This window comes from Denticeps clupeoides, chromosome 13, assembly GCF_900700375.1.
Source record: "Denticeps clupeoides chromosome 13, fDenClu1.1, whole genome shotgun sequence".
Taxonomy (NCBI): Eukaryota; Metazoa; Chordata; class Actinopteri; order Clupeiformes; family Denticipitidae; genus Denticeps; species Denticeps clupeoides.
This window is the reverse complement of record NC_041719.1, coordinates 5,157,296-5,178,472: the sequence shown is the minus strand read 5'-3', so window position 1 is coordinate 5,178,472 and position 21,177 is coordinate 5,157,296. Positions and strand designations below refer to the sequence as shown.

The window sequence follows — 21,177 nt, the reverse complement described above, 5'->3', positions numbered from 1 at the left end:
AGAGCGCCCTATAAACAGTGCCCCATTAACACACATTAGGTTATTAGTGGGGCAGTGGTGGCCTAGTGTGTAAGTAAACGGACCCGTAATCAGAAGGTTGCCGGTTCAAGTCCCAAATTGCCAAGGTGCTACTGAGCAAAGCACCGTCCCCACACACTGCTCCCCGGGCGCCTGTCATGGCTTCCCACTGCTCACCAAGGGTGATGGCTAAACGCAGAGGACACATTTCGTTGTGTCACTGTGTGCTGTGCATCACAATGACAATCACTTCACTTTTACTTCAATCAGGATCAGGACAAATCCATCCTGTACTGGAGTCTGCTGATGTATGTATCTCTGGAGATGGGTAGAGATGTAAAATTGTGTGGAGTTGGGTTGGGATGCGGAGATGTGAACATGTGGAGATTGAGGACGTGTGTAGAGTTGGATACAGGTGGGAAGTTTGAAGATGTGTAGAGTTTTATAAAGTTGAGAATGGGTGCCGAGCTGTGCAGAAATATGGACGTGTGGAGTTTTGTAAATAATACGGAGATGTATCTAGTTGTGACAGACGTGTAAGTGAGAATGTCGGTAAGGTTGTGGAGATATAATTATGACATCAGTGGTGTGGTGTGAATGTGTATAGAGTTGAGCAGATAAACGATGAATGTAAAGTTCAGTAGAGATGAGAAGGTGTGTACTTGTGGAGGTTACAGAGAATTGTGTAAAGTGGAGATATTAATATCAGGAGAACCGTCAGCAGCTCAATGACAGAAGGCGGGAGTAATATTCAGCCAGCATTTTACAAATCGAGGGGCTGAGTTGAATTGTTTTGGTGTGTATGTGTGAGTGTGTGTGCATGTGTGTGTGTGTCAGTGTGTGAGTGCGTGTGTGTGTATGTGAGTGTGTGAGTGCGTATGTGTATGTGTGTGTGAGTGCGTGTGTCAGTTTGTGTCTGTGTGAGTGCGTGTTCGTGTGTGGGTGTGTGTGAGTGCGTGTTCATCTGTGGGTGGGTGTGTGTGTATGTGTGGGTGTGCATGTGTCAGTGTGTGTGTGTGCGCGCGCGCGTGTATGTGAGTGTGTGTGCATGTGTGTGTGTGTCAGTGTGTGAGTGCGTGTGTGTGTATGTGTGTGTGAGTGTGTGAGTGCATATGTGTATGTGTGTGTGAGTGCGTGTGTCAGTTTGTGTCTGTGTGAGTGCGTGTTCGTGTGTGGGTGTGTGTGAGTGCGTGTTCATCTGTGGGTGGGTGTGTGTGTATGTGTGTGTGAGTGCGTGTTCGTGTGTGGGTGTGTGTGCGTGTGTGTGTGTGTGAGTGCATATGTGTATGTGTGTGTGAGTGCGTGTTCATCTGTGGGTGTGTGTGTGTGTGTATGTGTGGGTGTGCATGTGTCAGTGTGTGTGTGTGCGCGCGCGCGCGTGTGTATGTGAGTGTGTGTGCGCGCGCGCGCGTCCGTGAAAACACCGCGCGCTGCGCCCCCGAACCGCATCCGTGGCGGACGCGCGGTGTCGTTCTGGTCTCCGGCGGCGTCGCGGGGATAAATCCGCTCGCCTGGACCGCAGAGGAAGCGCGGCGCGGCGCGGCGCGGAGAGACATGGAGGATCCCCGCATATAACCGCCGCTGAGGTGACGTGACCGGCGCGTTCAGACTCGGGGGCATCGCGGTGATGCGATTATCCGATCACACGTTACTTCATTAGCGGACGTGTTGTAGGCGTATTATAACATTAATTACATGTTAATAACGCAGTTAAATAATACAATCGCAAGTACAATCGCATCATTTCGTTGGTGAACGAGAAGGTCGAGAGTAGAATTGCGTCTGGGCCGAGAAATATCGTATTTGTATCATGGGAGGTAAATTTTTCGTTTAATAACGTGGTTATTGAAGCAAATGTTAAAAAAAGAGGAGCTCTAAAATTAAAAGAGATCGAGATTCCTTGGAAATATGAATTAACACATTCATTGATTCATTTGATTTGATTATTCACCAAAAAAACTGGGTCATTATTGTCATTAGTATTATTACCAATAATAATGCAACATGCTGCTATTCAGAAGATTTTTGTTTAATATTTTATATTTAGACTTTACGGAATTCCCAACAGCCTATCGATTTGTGAGGACGATCTGGGTATCCAAATGAAAAGTATATTCGTGGAAGTGCTGGGAATGAGCGCTGTGGGCCCTACAGGAGGCCTTCGGAGAAGTTCTGGAGGTCTTCCGTGCACACGTTAACAGGCGTGTAGGGTATTTGTCGGGGGCCTGCTTCGTACAACAGAACACCACATCCATAAACGCGCTGCGTTTACATTTTCTGATGGCTTTATAACATGCATCATACCTGGAGCTTTTTAGCCAAAGCCAGGGACATACACAAAAAGGGTAAAAGAGACGTTCTCTTAAACACGCAGACGCTCCGGTCCGATCCTCCAGGAGCAGGGCGCTTCTCCTCACCTTCCACGTCCAGGCCGCCCTTCAGCGGACGCGCAAAACAGCATCCCAGGAGCCGTGTGCGGAGAGCAGCGTCTGCCACGCATAGTTTGGCGGATTATATGTCCAGAGTGACGCGGATGTAAACACAGGCCGCGCTCGCCGGCCTTACTTAAACAGAGCATTTTGGGCTGGAAGCTGTCAGCCCTTATCTTTATTACGTCTGGCCCGCCGCCTTTTATCTGGAGTGCGGCGCACTCACGCTGTTTACACGCCGCAGGTCGGGGAGAAGCTGGGCCGAGCGCTGCGGCGAGAGAGGAGGCCGGGCCGGGCGTAAAACCCGGGCGTCGAGGCGTGAGAGCCGGGCCCCGACGCCGACCTCGCCTAATGGAAGCGGCCCCGCGCGGCCCTGTTACATAAAACTTGGGTGCAGTAACGTGGGAAGCATAAATATTTAATGAAACAATTCCTTAAAACAAATGGGTCCCGGATCCCTTGAAGCGAAGGTCACAACGTGTTTATGCCAATGAGCTTCACTTCAAAAAATGCAAATGTTAATGTTTACCTCATATCATATTTCTTATCTGTCTGCATTTGAGTAATGAGAACCATTATGGAACATGAAGTGCACTCAGGTTTCACTACTAAGGTTTTAATTATTATTAACTCATATTCGGCTGGTTCTATGTATACGCTCTTCGCTGGGAAAATGGCCGAGGTAAAAACATGGCGGCTGCTTTTGTCCTGAATGTAGGTCGTGACCAACTCGAGATCCATTTTCTGCCCTGTTTCTCCATTTTCAAATCTGAGTTTGTCAGTGGCACATTTTAATTTCAACACGTGTACACCACATGGGAGAAGATTCAGTAGAAAAATATACACATTTATCAGCTGAAATCCCTTCCTGTTTGGGATTTCTGCAGTTTATAAACTGTTTATGAACGATGGTAAATAACACGGAAAAAGACAAATGATGCAATGGCGGATTTAAATTTTTGCTTATAAAGTAAAAGTAAATGATCGATCTGATATTTCTTAAGTGACCATAAAATTTTCCTTTGAATAATTTTTTTCTGATCCAGATCCCTGCTTATATAATAAAATGATAAAGAAATATCAAGCAATTTACAAAATTTATATATATATATTATTTAAATATTTGATGTGTTGTTTATTATGATCATTTATATTTTGCAGACTGTATTTCCATTGAAAACTTATTTAATAAATGAAATAGCTACTTATATAAAAACTAATTTAAACAAACAAAAAAATATCTAACTGTACAGCTTACTTATATATTAAATATATAAGCTTATTAAGCTTATATATTAATAAATACAGCTTGCTTATATTAAATTTAGTATTGAATTGTGTAGTTATATTGCTAATAGGGATTGGATGAAATACATTTATTTAGTAGTATAAGTTTACCTCTATAGTTTACAACTGAAATGACTGAAATACATTAAGTTAAAATATTTCTTACAAAATCTTTTCATTTTACTCATTCACATTACTATGAAAACATCTGTAAGTATTTATTTTGTATTTTAATTCTAGTTACAAATTGTTGGAAAATGTGTATTTATATACAATTAATATTATTTATTTTTGTTCTCCACACAGAAATGCTCCAAGAGAAGGTCTCTGGTGTGACGGATGAGGTTTTGAGTGCAGCCCAGTCAGGAGGGCTTCCTGAGCTCACCACCGACTCCACACATATGGGTCTGCCTACAGCTCCCAGCATCCCACATAGCAATGAGCCTGACCAGGTACACAGCGTTCAGGGTGCGACTGAAACGTGTCACATCGGCTCAACAAACCAGTTCAATTCACTCGAATAAATGATGCTCTTGCATGCTTCACAACAAGGACAACCAATCATCTCTGTAGATCCGACATTCACAGCATTCTCCTTTGGATTCCAGAACATCGAGAACATTAAGGTGGTGCTGCACGAACGCGAGCTGTGGAAGAAGTTCCACGAAGTGGGAACAGAGATGATCATCACCAAAGCTGGGAGGTGAGAGCAACATATTGCAACGTTATCGCTGCCCTATCAGCGTGCTGATCTGAGCTTCTGAGTCGGAGCTGGATTCCTGCGCCCACGAATATGTAATTGGAAACACAAATGGCTGCCGTGTGCTAGATTTAATGTGGCCCGCGGATTAGGAGGAGGACCCCGGACATTAACCAGAAGAGGAGTCGGCTCTATCTGCCAGTCTCGCTGGCCATTTCTCAGCGCGTTTGCATGCGAAACGTACAAGGTCACCGCGATTCCCCTTTAATGCCGCAGCCCTCTGAGAGATGGGCTTCCCCCTGTCCGGCTGATCGAGTGCACCGGGGATCCTCCAGGCCTTTGAAGCGCTAAGCAGTGCCTGGTTACACAGCTGCGGAGGTAAAACGAGCCTGGGCTTACGGTGGGACCCGCAAGGCCTACGCACGCCAGCGCGTAATGGCCTCAGCTACGGCGCCGCGCTCTTTAACTTGCCCGCGTCAATCAAAGACCCCCTTCCAGAAACATTTTGTATGACGCGAAAAATAGATATTAAATCAAGAGGGCCATGAGACCATCAATTTGTCAAAAAGTCATCAGGTCGCTGCCACGGCTGCTTTTATTAAAAGGGGAGATGATGTATGGGGCCACAGGCGGGTTTCGCGTTACCCCGCTGACTGCTCACTCACTTGCAGTCACTCGGACATTTTGGTTTCGCAGGCTGGCACACGGCAATTTTCGTCCTTTCATTTGGTACAGTCGATTTTGCAGGCAGTAGGTATAAAAAAAAAAAAAAAAAAACGAAAGAGCAAATCATTTACAAACAAACATAGTCCCTTACTGGTATTATTATAGTTATTTTATAAATGTACATACACTACTGTTCAAAAGTAATACATTTTTCTTCCGGGAAAAATTAGAACAGAATAATAAGTATTCCATGTCAAAGTTTTGAAATAATGATGTCGTCGAACCCACATATGCTGCACTAGATACTGTGCTCTACTAAGTATTTTCGGCCCTCCTAAATTAATTGAAAAGGGTCGTCAGTGATGAAGCTTTTAAATAATACAGCATAGCATCAACTGGAAGTAATTATTCTGCAGATATTCCCACATTAACAGCCATTTCCAGCTTCCAAAGTCATTTACAGCACAAAAAATCACTGTTTATCACTTTTTAAATGTTCCCTTTCAAAAATTAGAACATTTCTAAATTACCCTAAACCTTTAAACAGAAGTTAATGTTAATGTTGTTTTTTTATTATACCAGGTTTTTTTATTTTACCACATGGTTCACTAAGCAGTCGACCTCTCAGGACTGACTGGCCGCTGAAAGGTCACTCTCTGCGTTTGTTGGTATCGTGATGGGGGGTTGAAGGAAAGAACGTGGTGTTAGTACTGAAGAACAAATGTGAGGGTGGTTCTGGCCGATGGGACGTTACTGGGACAGGGATCACCGGACAGGTCCTAAATCCTCCTCTTATCATTAGGACGGGCGTTGTGCGCCTCATCTGTAGCGGAAACGATAAGGGGAGTTTTTTTTCGATCCGGCGGTGCAGCTGGCTCTTGATGGATGGATGGATGGATGGCCACTCGGCTCGATCTGTAATATGTTGCCGTTTCTAATCCTCCTCTCCTTCACACACAGATCCAGAGCAGATCCAGTTTAGCACAGACACACAACCGAGCCAGGACGTGGAGGCCACGCAGAGCCACCATTTTACTGCAGATGCATGGCGACTGACACAAACAGCGTCAGGATGGCTGAGCCACTAAAAGGCCCTTTTAGACATGCCATGTGATCCACAGCAGCCACCGCTAGCTGAGTGCGGACAGGATGAAAAGTATTCCTTGTATTCACAGCAAAACATGGCACGATATTCGCCTTTTTCAGAAGAAAAAAAAAAAAAGTTTAGCATGGAACAGCCAACTAAAAGGAACCATAGTGGCTGAATAAGGACGTTACAGAATGAGGGTGGCATGTTGGCAGACTGATTTCTGCATTTGGAGTTATGCCTTGACAATTACTTGTGTGGGGTCAGAGGTTAAAAAGCTGCACGATTTATTATAGAGTCACAAGTTAATACTTGTAAATAACATAAAATGAACTGGAAATAAAATATATCACGTAATACTGCTATTTCTGAAACTGCCTGCATAATTAAATATAATTCTGTATTTGCATAGAGTTATATAATATCTAAAATATATCTATAATGTTTTAGGATTTTTTATGCACGCAGTACTCTGCAAAATAAAACTAAACCGCCGTTTAACTAAGCCACAAGAATTTTTTTTTTTTGCTTGTAGGAGAGAGTTCATTACTTCCAGTTTTTCTACCACAACTCTGCACATCAACATCAACATTGCTCACACTTTTTAATCAGTATTATTTGTGTGTTTAACTATTTCTGTGTCCCTTTCAGATTAGTATCAGTGCTGACTTTGGCTGTTTGCATTTGCTTTTGATATTAAGAGAATTAAAAAGAAGAAGAGAACCTGCTCTTGGCTGCTGTTCGGGTGTGATAGAGAGTTTGTCCTGGGACAGAGCAGGCCAGGCGTGAGCTCTCTGATTGGATTTCAGAGCGGGACCACAGAGACACAAAGATCATTTCCTTTGCAATCCCTGACCTCTCACGGGCCATTAGGGGTGAAGCCATCCTCAGTTTTGTAGCCGTGGGACCCTGTAAATATTCACAGGGAGCTTTTTAGCGCACGGTGCAGGTTGAACCTGTTGGCAGAGGCACCAGCAGATAAACCGACGTTCTTAAAGGGGCATGACACGTCTCCTGTATAAAGCGCTGTCCATCCTCGGCTGCCATTAAAAAGCACTTAGGTTTTATAAGGGCATAGGTTCCTTTTGCAAGTCCATTTGACGCAGATGGGATGAAAAAGAGAGCCATTTTCGGGAAGAGGTCATGGAAGGTAGCTCCATTGATGTGTTTTACAACCATGTCTGCTATATTAGCATATTCTGTCTGTCATCCTGTACTCTTTTTTTTTTTTTTTTTTCCTGTGTGTGCATGAGCAAAGACGAATTCCCACATTTTACAGAGCTGCTCCATCAAAACAGAGTCAATCCCCAAAAATATATGTCTGCCTAAAAGCAAATTAGTACCAGGCACAAACCCGGATTTCATTTTTGGGGTTACAGAAGGGATAGATAGAAATGTTTCAGTTTTGGGATCTTATTTGAATTATAATTCGGTGCTGGGCCCAAACAACATGCCAGCTTCACACTTATGTTAAGGACTTTAATGCCACCTGTCTCCACCTTGGGTCTTCTCAGAAGATTCACCCTTGATATTCCCTGGAAGTGACCTCAACTGCTTCTTACAAAGACTTATCCATCTTAAGCACAGGTTTAGTGATTATCGAGCCACTAATCACACACTCATCTGCCTACATCAAACACAAACTGTGAGGCTCGTACACTTAAGGCTTGCTAAGACCCTTCGTAAAACCCATAAGCAGATCTTGCTCGGCCGTTACATGGACACCTCAGATTTTCATTAGGCCACCGGAAGGGAAAATCTGTTCCAGGTAAAAGACAATAAGCCACACGACATAGCTAACGCACTTCAACCCAAGGGGCTGAAATCCACAATCCCTGTAAAAAAGGGGCCATTTATGGTCATATTTCAAGAACTGAGACTGCCTTGTGCTTTCAAAATAAAAGTCTCTATACAGTCCTTGAGCTGCAAAAGGTTTAATGCAAAAATTCGGCCATGATCATAAGTGCTATAATGAATAAAGGTATTCATATATTTTTTTACACAAATTCAGATCAATGAATACTCATGAGATGCAATCAACGTTTTTTTTTCTCTTAAGCTCAGCGGTAGTAATGTTTTAGGCACTCCTTTCTAGGAGGATGTTCCCCAGCTACAAAGTGAAAGTCACCGGGATGAATCCAAAAACAAAGTACATCCTGCTAGCGGACATTGTCCCAGCTGATGACCACCGTTACAAGTTCTGTGACAATAAGTGGTGAGTACTGAAACCATCGTAGGCAGCTCGGTAACGTCTTGTTGCTGTTGATTTTACATAATTTATATTATTGTTTTTTTTATTTTATGAAAAAAAGAACACAGAAATCAGACTTATTTTCTTTGAATGGAGTCTGCGAATGCATTCTTAAGTGTTTAATTGTGTGACACACCAGGGAACAGCACCCAGTGCACACAATGTAATATGTGCATTTAACCATCACCCTTAGTGAGCAGTGGGCAGCCATTAAAGCCGCCCGGGGAGGGCGGGACGGTGCTTTGCTCAGTGGCACCTTGGTAACCTTCTGACTACGGGCCCACTTCCTTAACCACTAGGCCACCACCATTCCTAAAAATATTTTCTTTTGAAAAGAATGGCTTGTTCATGTTCCAATTTTACTATCTGTTTATGAACATAAAAAAAAAAATTGGGTCATTCTATATTATAGTCAAATTTATTTCCTTTATTAATCACTTAGGTTTACATAATAATTTTTTTACAGTAATTTAAATAATTGCATTTGTTTGATCGGTTATTATTGTTATCGGTTAACTATTACGATCGGTTATATTTGTATAAATGGCAGTAGTTGGATCTATCTATCAAAACAAATTGTAATTAAAAAAAAAAAACATTTCAATTTAACAGTTGTTCCACCACAACAGGCCTCGCAGTAGAAGCTGCGGCTTGTCATTAACACACAGTTAATTACTCCAGGTTACTGGCACGCAGCCTGTCAAACCCCTGGGGCTAAAAGCAACTGGGAAGCCTTGCTGGCCTCTGTTTGACCCTCAGCCGTAGAGTGGGTCCTCAGAAGAAGGGACTATTACCCGAACCTGCATTTGGCATTGGGATTAAAAAGCAACAACTGTTATCCAGAGAAGAACATTTTCAAATCCCACCACCACGGTTCTCCAAGAGTACCAGCATTTTATAGCCATTTTTCAAGATCTGCGGAATAGCCTGGAATTTCAGCGTTCCCCAGCGTCGGGCCTGGAGTTCTTCAGCAACACCTTGCAGGCACATAATTAACAAAGATGTTACGGTCAAAGCAGTCACCCTGAGTCTATGGGTTGAGAATGTCAGGTTCGTGTCATGCTTAGAAAGGTTTGTTTTTTTTTTTTTTTTTTTTTAGGATGGTGGCGGGAAAAGCTGAACCAGCCATGCCCGGGCGTCTGTACGTCCACCCAGACTCACCTGCAACTGGAGCTCACTGGATGAGACAGCTGGTCTCCTTCCAGAAGCTGAAGCTCACCAACAACCACCTAGACCCCTTCGGGCACGTGAGTGGAGTCTGTCGAGGGTGTGGGTGAATGGCTATTTTTATCAGACATTACAGTATACACCCCACTGAGAAAAGGGGGGGTGAGAGCATCTACACATGCCTACGGCATGACTCTCCATCCGGTGGCGATGTTTGCCTCAGGAGGTCTTTAAATGTTGGTTGCTTGAGGAAGGTCTGCTCTAGTAAATTCACACAAGGCTATTTGTATATGCCCTTATTTACCTTTTACCATGGTAAGGAGCTTTCCTGCAGTTACTTTGGATCCTGACAAGTAAAAAAAAAAAAACAAAAAAAAAAACGAAAGAAGCAGTGATATATTTAAGCTTCTCCAGGGTAAAAGCCAGTTTACTCTCGTTGGGGAAAATTCTGAATAACAGGCAAGGCAGCCATTGTAAAATACTTCTCCCCCCACCCCTATTGGGAGATTAAACGCTTAATATCACTTAAGTGGCTACTTGGCCAGAGACTCTGGCCTCGTTCTCAGGGGCGATCCCGCAGCCTCCACTGGATATTGCTCTATGGGACCGATGCCAATACACAGCAGAAACAGACTGGTTATGTAGTTATGTCCACACAGACTCGTATATGAGTTGAGCAAGGCTAACACTAATAGAGCAGACGGAGGGGGCGGGGGGGACTCGCTGGTACACAGTAGGTCAGCGGTGTTTTAAGGTAAATGGAGCAGTGACACGTTGAGAAAAAGAGAAAGAGGAAGAGAGGAAAAAAAAAAAAAAGTATTCGGCTCGGCTGGGGTGAAGAGTGCGTCTACGGTGGAGAAGCCCAGAGCGACCCAGGGACTGCCTGTCCAAAGCACTCGCGTCAGAGGAGGAGCTCATTAGGTTCATAACCTGTTGGCTCCACGCTAGGTCCGGCTGTCAGGAGCAGTTGAGCGCCTGGGTAGTGATAAGGGCGAGTAATGAGCACGGAGAGAGGCAGCTAAGCCCGGCTGACGCCCACACCAGCAGGGGCACCAGGGCTTCTGGGAGAGCCTCTCATCACGCCGCCTTTACACCAGACACCAGTCTCGCGGTTGGCCCACTGGTCCCCGCCCACTACGACCACAGCCCACTACGACAGACCATATAATACACTCATTAACATAATAGATTTGTTTTTGTTGAATTAATATCTTCAGTTTGACAGTCCTGACGTCCTGCTAGCAATTTGATGGCTAATGCAGTCAAAACCCAAATAAAATGCTAACCAGGGTTTGTGGCCACTGATGTTCTAGAACGTGCTTAATTTCAGTCCCCAGGCTTAAAGGCCGCTCAACATCAGTAGTAAAAATATCTGTGAACTCAGCCTCCTCTGCTACTGTTGGCCTGATGACAGCACTGATACTACTTCACTCCTCACGATCCAAGCGCTGGACTAATCACAGCTGGTCTTACGCACATGTAGCACAGGTAGACTGCCTTGAAACTAAGAGCGAGGAGATTAAAGACACCCGACACCTCTGGATTGATCCAGCTTCATCAATACAATTAGACGGGATTTGCATTCGGCGCCGTGAATAATATCACATGGCATTACCGCACAGACACCAGCCGGGGGAGCGGATAAAGGGTCACATGCATCTCTGACCGGCCCCGTTCCTGCTTGATGCTGTCTGGGAGCTGTCTGCTTCAAACGTCCAGAGTTCAGAGTGGGCCTGTGCTTAACCTGCTCTTGCCCTCTGTGCTCCATTACTACAGACTACTCTCAGGCTGGCGCAGGGGAAAAGCTGACCCCTCCTCCCTCTCAGCTGGGAGGCTCAGTTGGGCTTGGGTGAGTCTGGAGGGTGTGGGGGAAGACCTTGATACTCATTGGCACTGACAGAGCTGTACTCACGGATGACCCCGGCCTGACGCTCCACTGAACACTCAACACAGGGCCATTCCGAGACTCCCAAAGTCCAGAGAGTACACTGAGCAACATGCAAAAAGGAACTACAGTGGAAAAAAAAATTCAAATTAAACATGACATCATTATGTTAAATGTGTCATGCAAAATTAGTCCTGGTTCTTGTACTGGAGCCAGAAACATATTTTGGCATATTTTGTATTGCGCTAAAATTCTGGTAGTCTGGGACACTGATACTCTCAGCCAAACACTTCTTTTTATTGCCAATGAATCCTGAGCACCTTGAGCAGACACAACAGATTAAAGAAACTCCCCTCATCTTCACTCAAGGCTACAAGCATTCCCACTGAGAACAAATTCCCTCCCATTGAACAAGACAGAGCCAGGAAGAGGCAGGAAGAGTCAGGAACACTGGAATGGAATGAATATGTAGATCTCAGTACCAAGTTTGGTGTAATTTATGTGTACAGTAACCCTATATTACTCGCACTACTCCATCTATTCAATGGTGCATTATGGAAAGAGTGGGTACCACCATTTCCCATAACCTGAAATGGAAGACAAGCATCTCCTCCATCCTCAAAAAGACTCATCAGAAGATTATACTTCCTGAGACAAATGAGGAAGTCCAGTGATCTACAGGAGCTGCTGATCCAGTTCTACACTGCGGTCATTGACTCTGTCCTGAGTTCCTCCATCACAGTGTGGCATGGAGCAGACACTAAACAGAACAGACTGCAACAGACTGTTATTCATCTCAATAACCATGAAAAAAACAGGGAAGGTCATCACAGATCCCTCACATCCTAAACACAGACACTGGCAGACGACCTAGAAGGCTTCAGACCAGGAAATGAAATTTGTCCTCTGCATTTAACCCAACCCGTGAGCAGTGGGCAGCCATGACAGGCGTCCAGGGAGCTCAGCAGTGTGTGGGGACGGTGCTTTGCTCAGTGGCACTTTGGCGGATCAGGATTTGAACCGGCAACCTTCTGATTACGGGGCCACTTCCTTAACCGCTAGGCCAACACGGCCACAACTGAACTGTCACACACATTCCAAATGCACTTTATGTATACTTGTGGTTTTATTTCTGTAATCTTTGTAATTTCAGTATATAACATTTACATTATATTGTATATTGTTGTGTTTTACACCATCGAACAGAATCCAATTCCTTGTATGTGCTCGCTCACACACTTTGCCAATAAACGCGATCCTGATTTCTCATTATCTCCGCAGATCATCCTGAATTCCATGCATAAGTACCAGCCCAGGTTGCACATTGTCAAGGCAGACGAGAACAATGCCTTTGGTTCCAAGAACACGGCCTACTGCACTCACGTTTTCCAAGAAACAGCCTTCATCTCTGTGACGTCTTACCAGAACCACAAGGTATTTGCCATTTTTATATGTCCGGAGTCCCGGGTAGCAAACAAATGGACACAATGATTTATATGTGGCAGAAGATCCTTCCTAAATCTTAATGAGTGCCACAGTCAGCTGATATATGGCCAGAATACCGGGGTGCCAGTTTGCATGAAACCGACGTATCACATGCTTTCAATTACAGAGAGCCAACATTGGTAAGGCGAGGGCTTCATTATTCAAACATTTTATGTCTCATGACAGATAACTCAGCTGAAGATTGAAAACAACCCCTTTGCCAAGGGGTTCCGTGGCAGTGATGAAGGAGACTTGCGTGTATCCAGGCTTCAAGGGTAGGCAAACGTAAAAGAGCGATCAGACCTCAGCAGTGTTTGACTGATCTTTGCCCATCTCCTGGTTTCCTTTCTTCAGGAAAGAGTACCCTGTGATCTCCAAGAACATCGTGCGACAGAGGCTCATCTCCACGCACAGCCACCTGAGTGGGAAGCTGGGATCAGGATTGCTGAACGGTCACCCGCAGGTGCTCTCCCATTACCAGTATGACGGCGGGTTCGCTCGGCCAAAGAGCAGCCCCCAGGATGCCCACAGCAGCCCCTTCGGCTCCAGCCGTGATCCTGGTGTGCTGTACCACTGCTTCAAACACAGAGGTACGTGTTGACCATCCGAACGGTCCGCCGAGCTACCGTTTGGTTTATTGAAACGTTTTGTGAAACAATTTTTTTTCACAGAGAACACAAACAGGCACCTGGAGTTCGGCTGCAAGCGACCTTACCTGGAAGCTACGGCCCAGCCAGTGTCGGAGGAGCACTACTTCCATTCTTCTCCTCCTTCTTACGAGCCTCCCCTGGTGTCTCACTCTTACTGCGGTGAGGCACTGGGCTCCAGGGAGGCTTGCATGTATGGGGGAGTGGACAGGGAGCCTGGCATGGGGTCTGGAGCCCCAGGCGCTGAAGACTTGCCACCCCCGCCCTTGAACTGCAACATGTGGGCGTCGGTGCAGCCCTACCCAAGATACGGCGTGCAGAATATGGAGGGCATGCCCTACCAGCCCTTCGGCACCCACTTCTCCAGCACTGCGAGTACCGCTTCCGCCATGCCACATCACTCCCCGTCCATGCAGTGTCCTCAGCCAGCACCGCCGGACTTGGTCTTCAGTGCAGCAGCCACCCAGCGAAGTCATCATCACCCCACGCCATCCTCTTCCTCCTCACCCCCTCGCCTTGGTCCTCGGGAAACAGAGGGCCACCATGCCCTCTATCACCACAGGAAGCCTGGCTCGCCCCTCCGCCCACACAGAGATTTCACAGGTTTCCCAGTTCAAAGCCCTGCCTCCGCACGTGAGCCGGCCTATCAGTATCACATGGGGCTGAGCAGCATGGGAGCCCACTGGACTGACAGCTAGGGCGCGCAGAACGGCGCGTCCGCAGAGGAGGCCTCAAGGAGCACAGAGAACGAGATTAAGTGACTATACAGCCATGATGTTGCTGAATTGCACACTGAAGCCATAATAGCGAGCATAAAGACAAGAATGGAGTCGTTCAGCTCATGCACTGAGCTTTGTGCAAACTCTGTATTGATGCCAACAGGATTGTGACAATAGAGGTACTTAACCAAGCAATAGTATTATGCAAAGCATGTTGTCTTTATTTTAAGCATCATGATGCTCTACATTTCTTCAGTGTCAAAGCACAATATGTACTGATGAAGCCCATTTGTTTTCTCTTATGCATTAAATGCTGGTTTGAATATGTGTAATGAATCATTTTTACTCATTCATTTAAAGTATACAGTCTATGAAAATGTATATTTTATGCTTAATAAATACAGATAAAAGCAAAATACCTGTTCATTAATGAGTTGATGCACCATGCAGTTATATCTCAAAATTACCACACAATGAATGGGTGGGATAAATAAGTTTAAATGAATAACATGTAAATACTAATACATTAACTTACATGTAGTTTACAAAGTAACTATGTTGGAGCTTTAAATGACATTTTCTCTTCACTATCGGGGACAAAATAGCCTCAGTGAGCCCATTTGATCTCCATTGTGATGCAGATGAAGCCCCAATCCAGAGGAAAGTGTTGAGACATGGGCATTTAGGGCTAGGTTTGGGCTAAAAAGTCCTTGTGCGCTTTGTGTAGTGGGACATCAGAGAGTTCCCCTGCAACCAGATGGAAGCTTTAGGAGCAAATGTTAAGCCACAGGGAGACGGGAACTGAGAGATCTGCCTAAATCCAGCACCCAAATGACTGACTTGGAAAAAATCCCTACTTGACCAAAAATGTAAAACAGCTTTAGAAGGCATGAGAGAGAAAAAAAAAAAATAAAAAGCTAATGGAAAGAAGATTCAAGTTCAAGTTCAAGTTGAGCTTTATTGTCATTTTACACATTTTACAACATTCACAAAAGATCTGTTGATGTTCAGGGTAGAATGGTCCCTCCGCTCTCTTCTGAAGTTAATAGATTTTAGATTTGTCCATATTTCTCCATCAGTCAATGGTGCATCATCCATCAAGATGTACAGGACAAATAAATAAAAACTGAGCTCATTTGATCTCTACAGACACATTGAATGAATAAAGTTATTTGACCATTTGAATATTTTTGTACACCTGCTGAAGACACCGGATTTTTGGCACTTGGCTTCACCGCACAAGGTCTGTTCTCTGAAGCGGCCATCTGTAGAAGTTGGGATGCAGGTGGAGATGGTTAGACCTCATTAATGCTCTCGTGTTGCTTTTTGGTCTCACATTTGTGTTTTGGCTGAATGTCAGATGGGTTCGACTTGAGTGAACAATCTTACCTCATTGCCGGGTAGTTTTTGCAGTTTCACGGCATCTGTAGCGTCCACAGTTAGTACAGCTGTTGCAGCATTTAAAGATACCAGAAAGGTACAAATTGATGGATGTCACAGACGCCAGCTATTATGCAATATTCTGTTGCTACAGGACTGGCCTGGATCACAAAGCCTCTCTGGGAAGCCTCCAAAGGCTCTCCAACCTAACCAGCCTGTGGAAGCGCTCAGAAGCAGATGGGTAGCAGAGACCAGGCTGCTTTGATAGAATCACAAAAGTGTTCAACAGGTGATCAATTTGTTAGATTTAGTCGATGGATATGTGGGGGGGGGGTGGGGCGTGGCAGGGCAAGGCTGGAGTGGGGAAATTGTTTTTTCTTCCTATTTACAGTTGACATTGCTTGATAGGATGCAAATGAATAATTAAAATTGTTCTGGAACAATTAACACATAGAAAATACAGTTTTGCGGATTCTAATAACCACAGCAAAGCTGATGCTGGTCGACAAATAATCAGAATCATCTGCTCTTCAAAACTTTAAATGATTTATTCAGAAAGCTTAGAGAGAGACATTGGGTACCCAGCTAACTCTAAATTAAGCAGTGTCAGGCCTAATCTAACTATAAAACAAATCTCGAGCCAATGAGTTTCACATGTTGGCTTCAGATGCACAGAATAAAAAAAAAAAAAAAAAAAAGACAGACACACACACACACACACACACACAAATGTGGACTTGACATTCCAAAAAGAAGACAAATTCCATATCTTTGAGCCTGAATGAAAATCTCGAGTGCAGGGATGTGTGGAGTGTTACTCATTAGGCTGCTCTAACAAGCGTAACGCGAATCACAGCCTCAGTCCACGTCTGCATGCCTCATCCGGGAGCAAAGCTGCACCGCAGCCGGAAGCAGCCAAATCTGGGAGAGCGGGAGAGAAGAACCAATCAGAGGCTCATTTTCTGTCTCGTGACGTTTGATGACATGATCGTAACAAATCAAAGCAGGCCTACACATCTTTATATACTAATCTGATTGAACCAGGAACGATGGAGTATATAGCGAAGGTCAAGCAACACGGGGATTCTGGTGGGGTTCAAGGCAAGAGGTCAAGGGAAGGGTCACATGGTCCTTTAATTTGTCTACCCCGCTAAAAACATTTCCGATGGTTTTTAAGCTCCTTGTAAAGAGAAGTTCCATTTTTATAAGATCAAAACTTAACAGACGTACTTTCAGTTGAAGCTTTAGCAAGCGCATAAAAAAGGACACACAGGACATTTGAAATTTATGTGATCTAGCTTTCCACATAAAACGAAGTCCATCTCCATTAAAGAGAAGCCAGGTCTAAGCCCCGCGTTGCACACCATCGCGGAGTCGCTCTCTCGCTGTGAGGAGCCGGGGCTGCGGGCATCTGGAACTCATTGGTGCAGATCTCCCCGTTTTTCTCCATGTTTTGCCCTGCCCTTCCCAGGCTGCTTCCCACTGTCGTCCCTAAATCCCGTCTAAGAGCCGCCTTGGCTGGGCACAATTTGACCCATGAGCTTAATCGCTCCTCCTTGTAAAAAAAAAAAAAAAAAAGTTCCTACTTCGCAGGAACGCTCAGAAACACACTTTAAATAGTTGAGGGGGGATTTAATATCAAGTCCATTACAGGCTTTCTGAAACCCAGTAAATAGTCAATTAGTGGATAATTCTGATTCGATCCACATGCGGCCGGATCTGTGCGAGGAGACCGGATGACGCATGATGGCCGTAACTTTCAGGGTGGAGTGCATGTTCACACGTCCCTGTCTTGCTGGACTGGTCCACACTTCACAGTCTTAACGGTAATGTCGTGCTGCATTGAATGCAGTATTTCTGCCCTGTAAATACCATGCAGAGAGTGATCCAAGTCAGACTGATCTCAGATCTCTGATCACTAAATAATCAATAATCCCGTGGGATATTGATGGAATTTGAACATAAAAAAAAAAAAACAGACCCATGTAATCCAGTGCTTGAGTTGCCTTGCCAAACACGATCCCCCATAATGCCCCATAAGTTTGCATGCCGCTTTGGTGACTCTGAAGCACGAAAAAAGAATTTTGAGCTGCTTCACAACCCATTTCCCTTCAAAGTGGAAACTGCTTCTCTACAGATTCAGATGGAGCTGACTGAGCTGCAGTGTTAAGATTGCGTTGGGCAAAGCAACTGAAGCACTGTATTATGGGATCTGTAGTTTGTGTTAACAGCGCTTCATATCACCGAGCCATAATAATAGATCTATATATAGTGATCTTGTGGGAGTTTGATACCAAGGTGCCACTGGACAAAGCACCGTCCCCACACGCTGCTGCCCAGGGGCCTTTCATGGTTGCCACTGCTCACCAAGGGGTAAATGCAGGGGACACATTTTGTTGTGTGCACTATATACTGTGCTGCAGTGTTTCACAATGACAAACACTTCAATTTATTATAGAGAGACCTATGGTACAGGCCAGAATGTTTGACTGTGACCTCGGCCTCTGATTGGAGGCTCTTGAGGACAGCCACATTAGGACCCGAACCCCCACCACATAAAGCAAGTGTCCCACATTACCAAGTGGCACCGGATGAAAGTGCCAATAAAAAAAAAAAAAGGATAATTATTACATTGCCAGAGCTCTGAAGATTTGCGTTCCCTGAGGAAATGGTGGCTGGATTAAGTTTTTATCTGCGAGATTAAGAGAGATTGATGTACACTGTACTGTAATGACAACAAAAGAGAGCAACAAACAAGGCTGAATCAAATAAAAAAAATTTTCAGTAATTGGCTTAAGGGCCAATCAGAATGCCGGACTCATGTGCGGAAAAAGACAAATCCCTGTCCAAGATCATACCTCACTGAAATATGCACGTCTTGGGGAAAACAGGATATCATTACAAAGGCTTTTGTGGTGAACTTTGATGACTGCAGATGCGTAGCTGGCAACGGATTTCGCCATTGCATCATACTGGCCGCGGTTATTGAAACCAGCTATTGGCTCTGCGCGTGTAAACGCATCTGTGCGATGAGGGAGTTCTTGTGTTTATACATGGGTACATTTTTTTTTTTCTGTCAAATGTCCCCCAAACCCTTTACTCTTCTTCTTCCATGCTACCAGTGGGCTTTCAGATGAAAATACAGAGCAATGGCCATTAAGGAGGCCCCCAGGGACATCGATATTTTTAGACTGATTGGTTTCATCCCTGAGCCCAGCTGACTACAGGAACAGGTCTAACCAAATTCTGTCTGGATAAACTAACAGAAAAAAACCACCGGGTCCACAAAATCGTTTTATTAGCTACAAGTTCATTTCAGACAGTTTATAAAATAAAACTCCTGTTTCGATGGTTCCATCTCCATAAATCCCGAACTCATTTTGTGGCTAATTTCCGAGAAAACCTGGCAAGCTTGTTGGCCGCCGATAGTGGAAGTTAGCAGTTAGCGTCGGCTGGCAGAATTGAAACATTTCACCCAGGTTCACCACGTGGGCAAAATAATCTGCAGCAGAGATGGACAGCAGCTGACCCCTCAGTGACCCAGTCAGCGTCGCAACTTACAGTCACAACTGAGCAAAGATCCTCACAAACATTTTATATGTCTCCATATGAAGGCTTCAAATGGATTTATGAAGCATGGTAAATGAACTGACCTGGCATGAACCCCTTGGGGTCTGAACGGAATGCTCCCCTGACTTAGTACCACGTCTCTTCCCTGCTGTCCACCTCTTTTAGAAAACGTGTCAAACGCGGATCCTTCACCCCCTTAGGTTTGAAGATGACAGAGTGCAGCCCTATACGATGGCAGCTTTGGCTAAACGGCCAGACCTTTAAAAAACATCACTCTTACGAGACATTCCAAGGCCCTGTGAGCCGTCCTACGACGAGGACAGCCCTCTCGAGAACAACATGTGTCTGTGTGTGTATGAATGTGGTCACGGCGCTGAACGTGGGTTGCTGAGGCATTTGTACACACGTGCAGTAGACAGCGTGGGGGGAGGAAGTAGAGAAGAGTCCTTGGGCTCTGGAGTGCCAATTCCCTCTGCTGGACAGACGCTGGAACTGCCGGTGGAAGGTGTGCTCGCTCCTCTCACTGCTGGCCGGGCTGTACGTTTAATACCGTCTTATAGTAAGTGTGCTTGGGGGGAAAAATGCAGCGCTAACGTCAGAACTGTTTTTTATTTACACTCTTTTCACATTGAGGACTTTCACAATGGGCTTCCATTAGAATCTAATGCCGAAGCAACAAGTGGCAGTGCACGCGTTTCTCACCAAGTTCTCCACACTGTGCCGGGGCAGCCATGATGGCCAACTGTCCGGTCTCAGAGACGTGCTCATGGCGCCCTCGCAGGACGCCCTTGCACCGTAGGTGCTTCGTGGGATTAGCCCCAAAAAGAAACTGCAAATCTCCGCCTAATGCATGCGTCCTCCTTTAAAGTCCGGCTAAAACTCTTGGCAGGCTCCCGAGACGTCACCTCCAGCTGATGCCCCACACAGATTGAGTGTTTAGTTTGACAAATGCGGCTTACGGGAGATCAGGGCGCCAGTGACGGACAGGCTAGCTGAAAGGGATCAGGCCTTCTGCAGGAGATTACCTGACTAAAGGAGGATGAGGACGAGCACAAGCGGACGGTGTTTGTCATCTCGCACACTCAGCCAGGCGCAGGCCGTAATGCAAATTGGCCAGATCCTTGGGGCAAATTAAAAAAAAAAAAAAAAAACTAAATGAGATCGGATAAGCAGCTCAGCTGCCGCAACCACTCCTGCCGAGACTCGCAGGTTGAGGTGAAGAGGACACGCAATCTCGCTGCCGCGTGGTTACGGTGCTCGCATTAGCGCTGAATGCTGAGGGCCTGTGGTGAAGTAGAGCAGAGTGGAGAGTTCCTCTCAGCCTCGCTAAATGCTCCGAGGGTTCTTAACTACGGATCTTTTGTTAAGCACAGCAGGCGAATTGACAGCCCCGAAAAACCTTTCAATTGTTCTCTTTTTTTCTAATCATTGCCTCCAAACCAAAATTGCCGAGTGGGGGAAAAGGAAAAAATAAAAATGCTCACCAAGTATCTTTTCACTTAATTAGACTCAACATCTTTATCGGTTGACCGTTTTAGCAATGTGGAAAAATGCACACGGGCCGCAAACGCTTTAATTTTCTGGTTCATTTTTGGAAAACATGCCTCTCATGGTTCCCTGAACTACAATTCAACTCGGGCTAAGATCTGCGTGTAATTTCTACTTTTTGCGCTGCCAAGACGGTCTGTAGCAGGGAAGGAGGAACATTCCGGCATTCGCTCAAAGGGTCTCCAATAAATTTTGCAGCGATTTATGAAAACAAGCTCCCCACTACTTCTCGCTCGGGGAGGACATAGCCGAGCACGAGAGACACCGGGCACGATCTCCTCCACGATAAGCGCAGAGGAGCCACAGCAGCGACGACTTACCTGTAACCCCAAAGCTCG

General features: G+C 45.3%; 1 protein-coding gene across 2 annotated transcripts; it reads left to right on the top strand.

The window, feature by feature from the left end:
• The first annotated feature begins 1,460 nt into the window (after positions 1-1,460).
• tbx4 (T-box transcription factor 4) lies at positions 1,461-14,668 on the top strand. Of its 2 annotated transcripts, XM_029001819.1 has the most exons (9): positions 1,461-1,604; positions 4,041-4,186; positions 4,343-4,437; positions 8,283-8,402; positions 9,538-9,685; positions 12,772-12,924; positions 13,162-13,250; positions 13,330-13,565; positions 13,647-14,668. In XM_029001819.1, the coding sequence occupies exons 2-9, from the start codon at positions 4,043-4,045 to the stop codon at positions 14,318-14,320; spliced, it is 1,659 nt and encodes a 552-aa protein (XP_028857652.1). In that variant the 5' UTR covers positions 1,461-1,604; positions 4,041-4,042; the 3' UTR covers positions 14,321-14,668. The 2 variants fall into 2 exon arrangements, with proteins under 2 accessions (XP_028857652.1, XP_028857654.1); XM_029001821.1 differs by lacking the exons at positions 1,461-1,604; positions 4,041-4,186 and having other exon boundaries at positions 4,373-4,437; positions 6,061-8,402.
• Positions 14,669-21,177: the final 6,509 nt, after the last annotated feature.

What these genes read in the sequence shown, in the direction of transcription:
- tbx4 (XM_029001819.1), top strand. Translation starts at nt 4,043, where the DNA reads ATGCTCCAAGAGAAGGTCTCTGGTGTGACGGATGAGGTTTTGAGTGCA. An exon ending in ACCTAGACCCCTTCGGGCAC is followed by an intron (nt 9,686 to 12,771) that starts GTGAGTGGAGTC and finishes TTATCTCCGCAG; the next exon opens with ATCATCCTGAATTCCATGCA. An exon ending in CCACTGCTTCAAACACAGAG is followed by an intron (nt 13,566 to 13,646) that starts GTACGTGTTGAC and finishes TTTTTTTCACAG; the next exon opens with AGAACACAAACAGGCACCTG.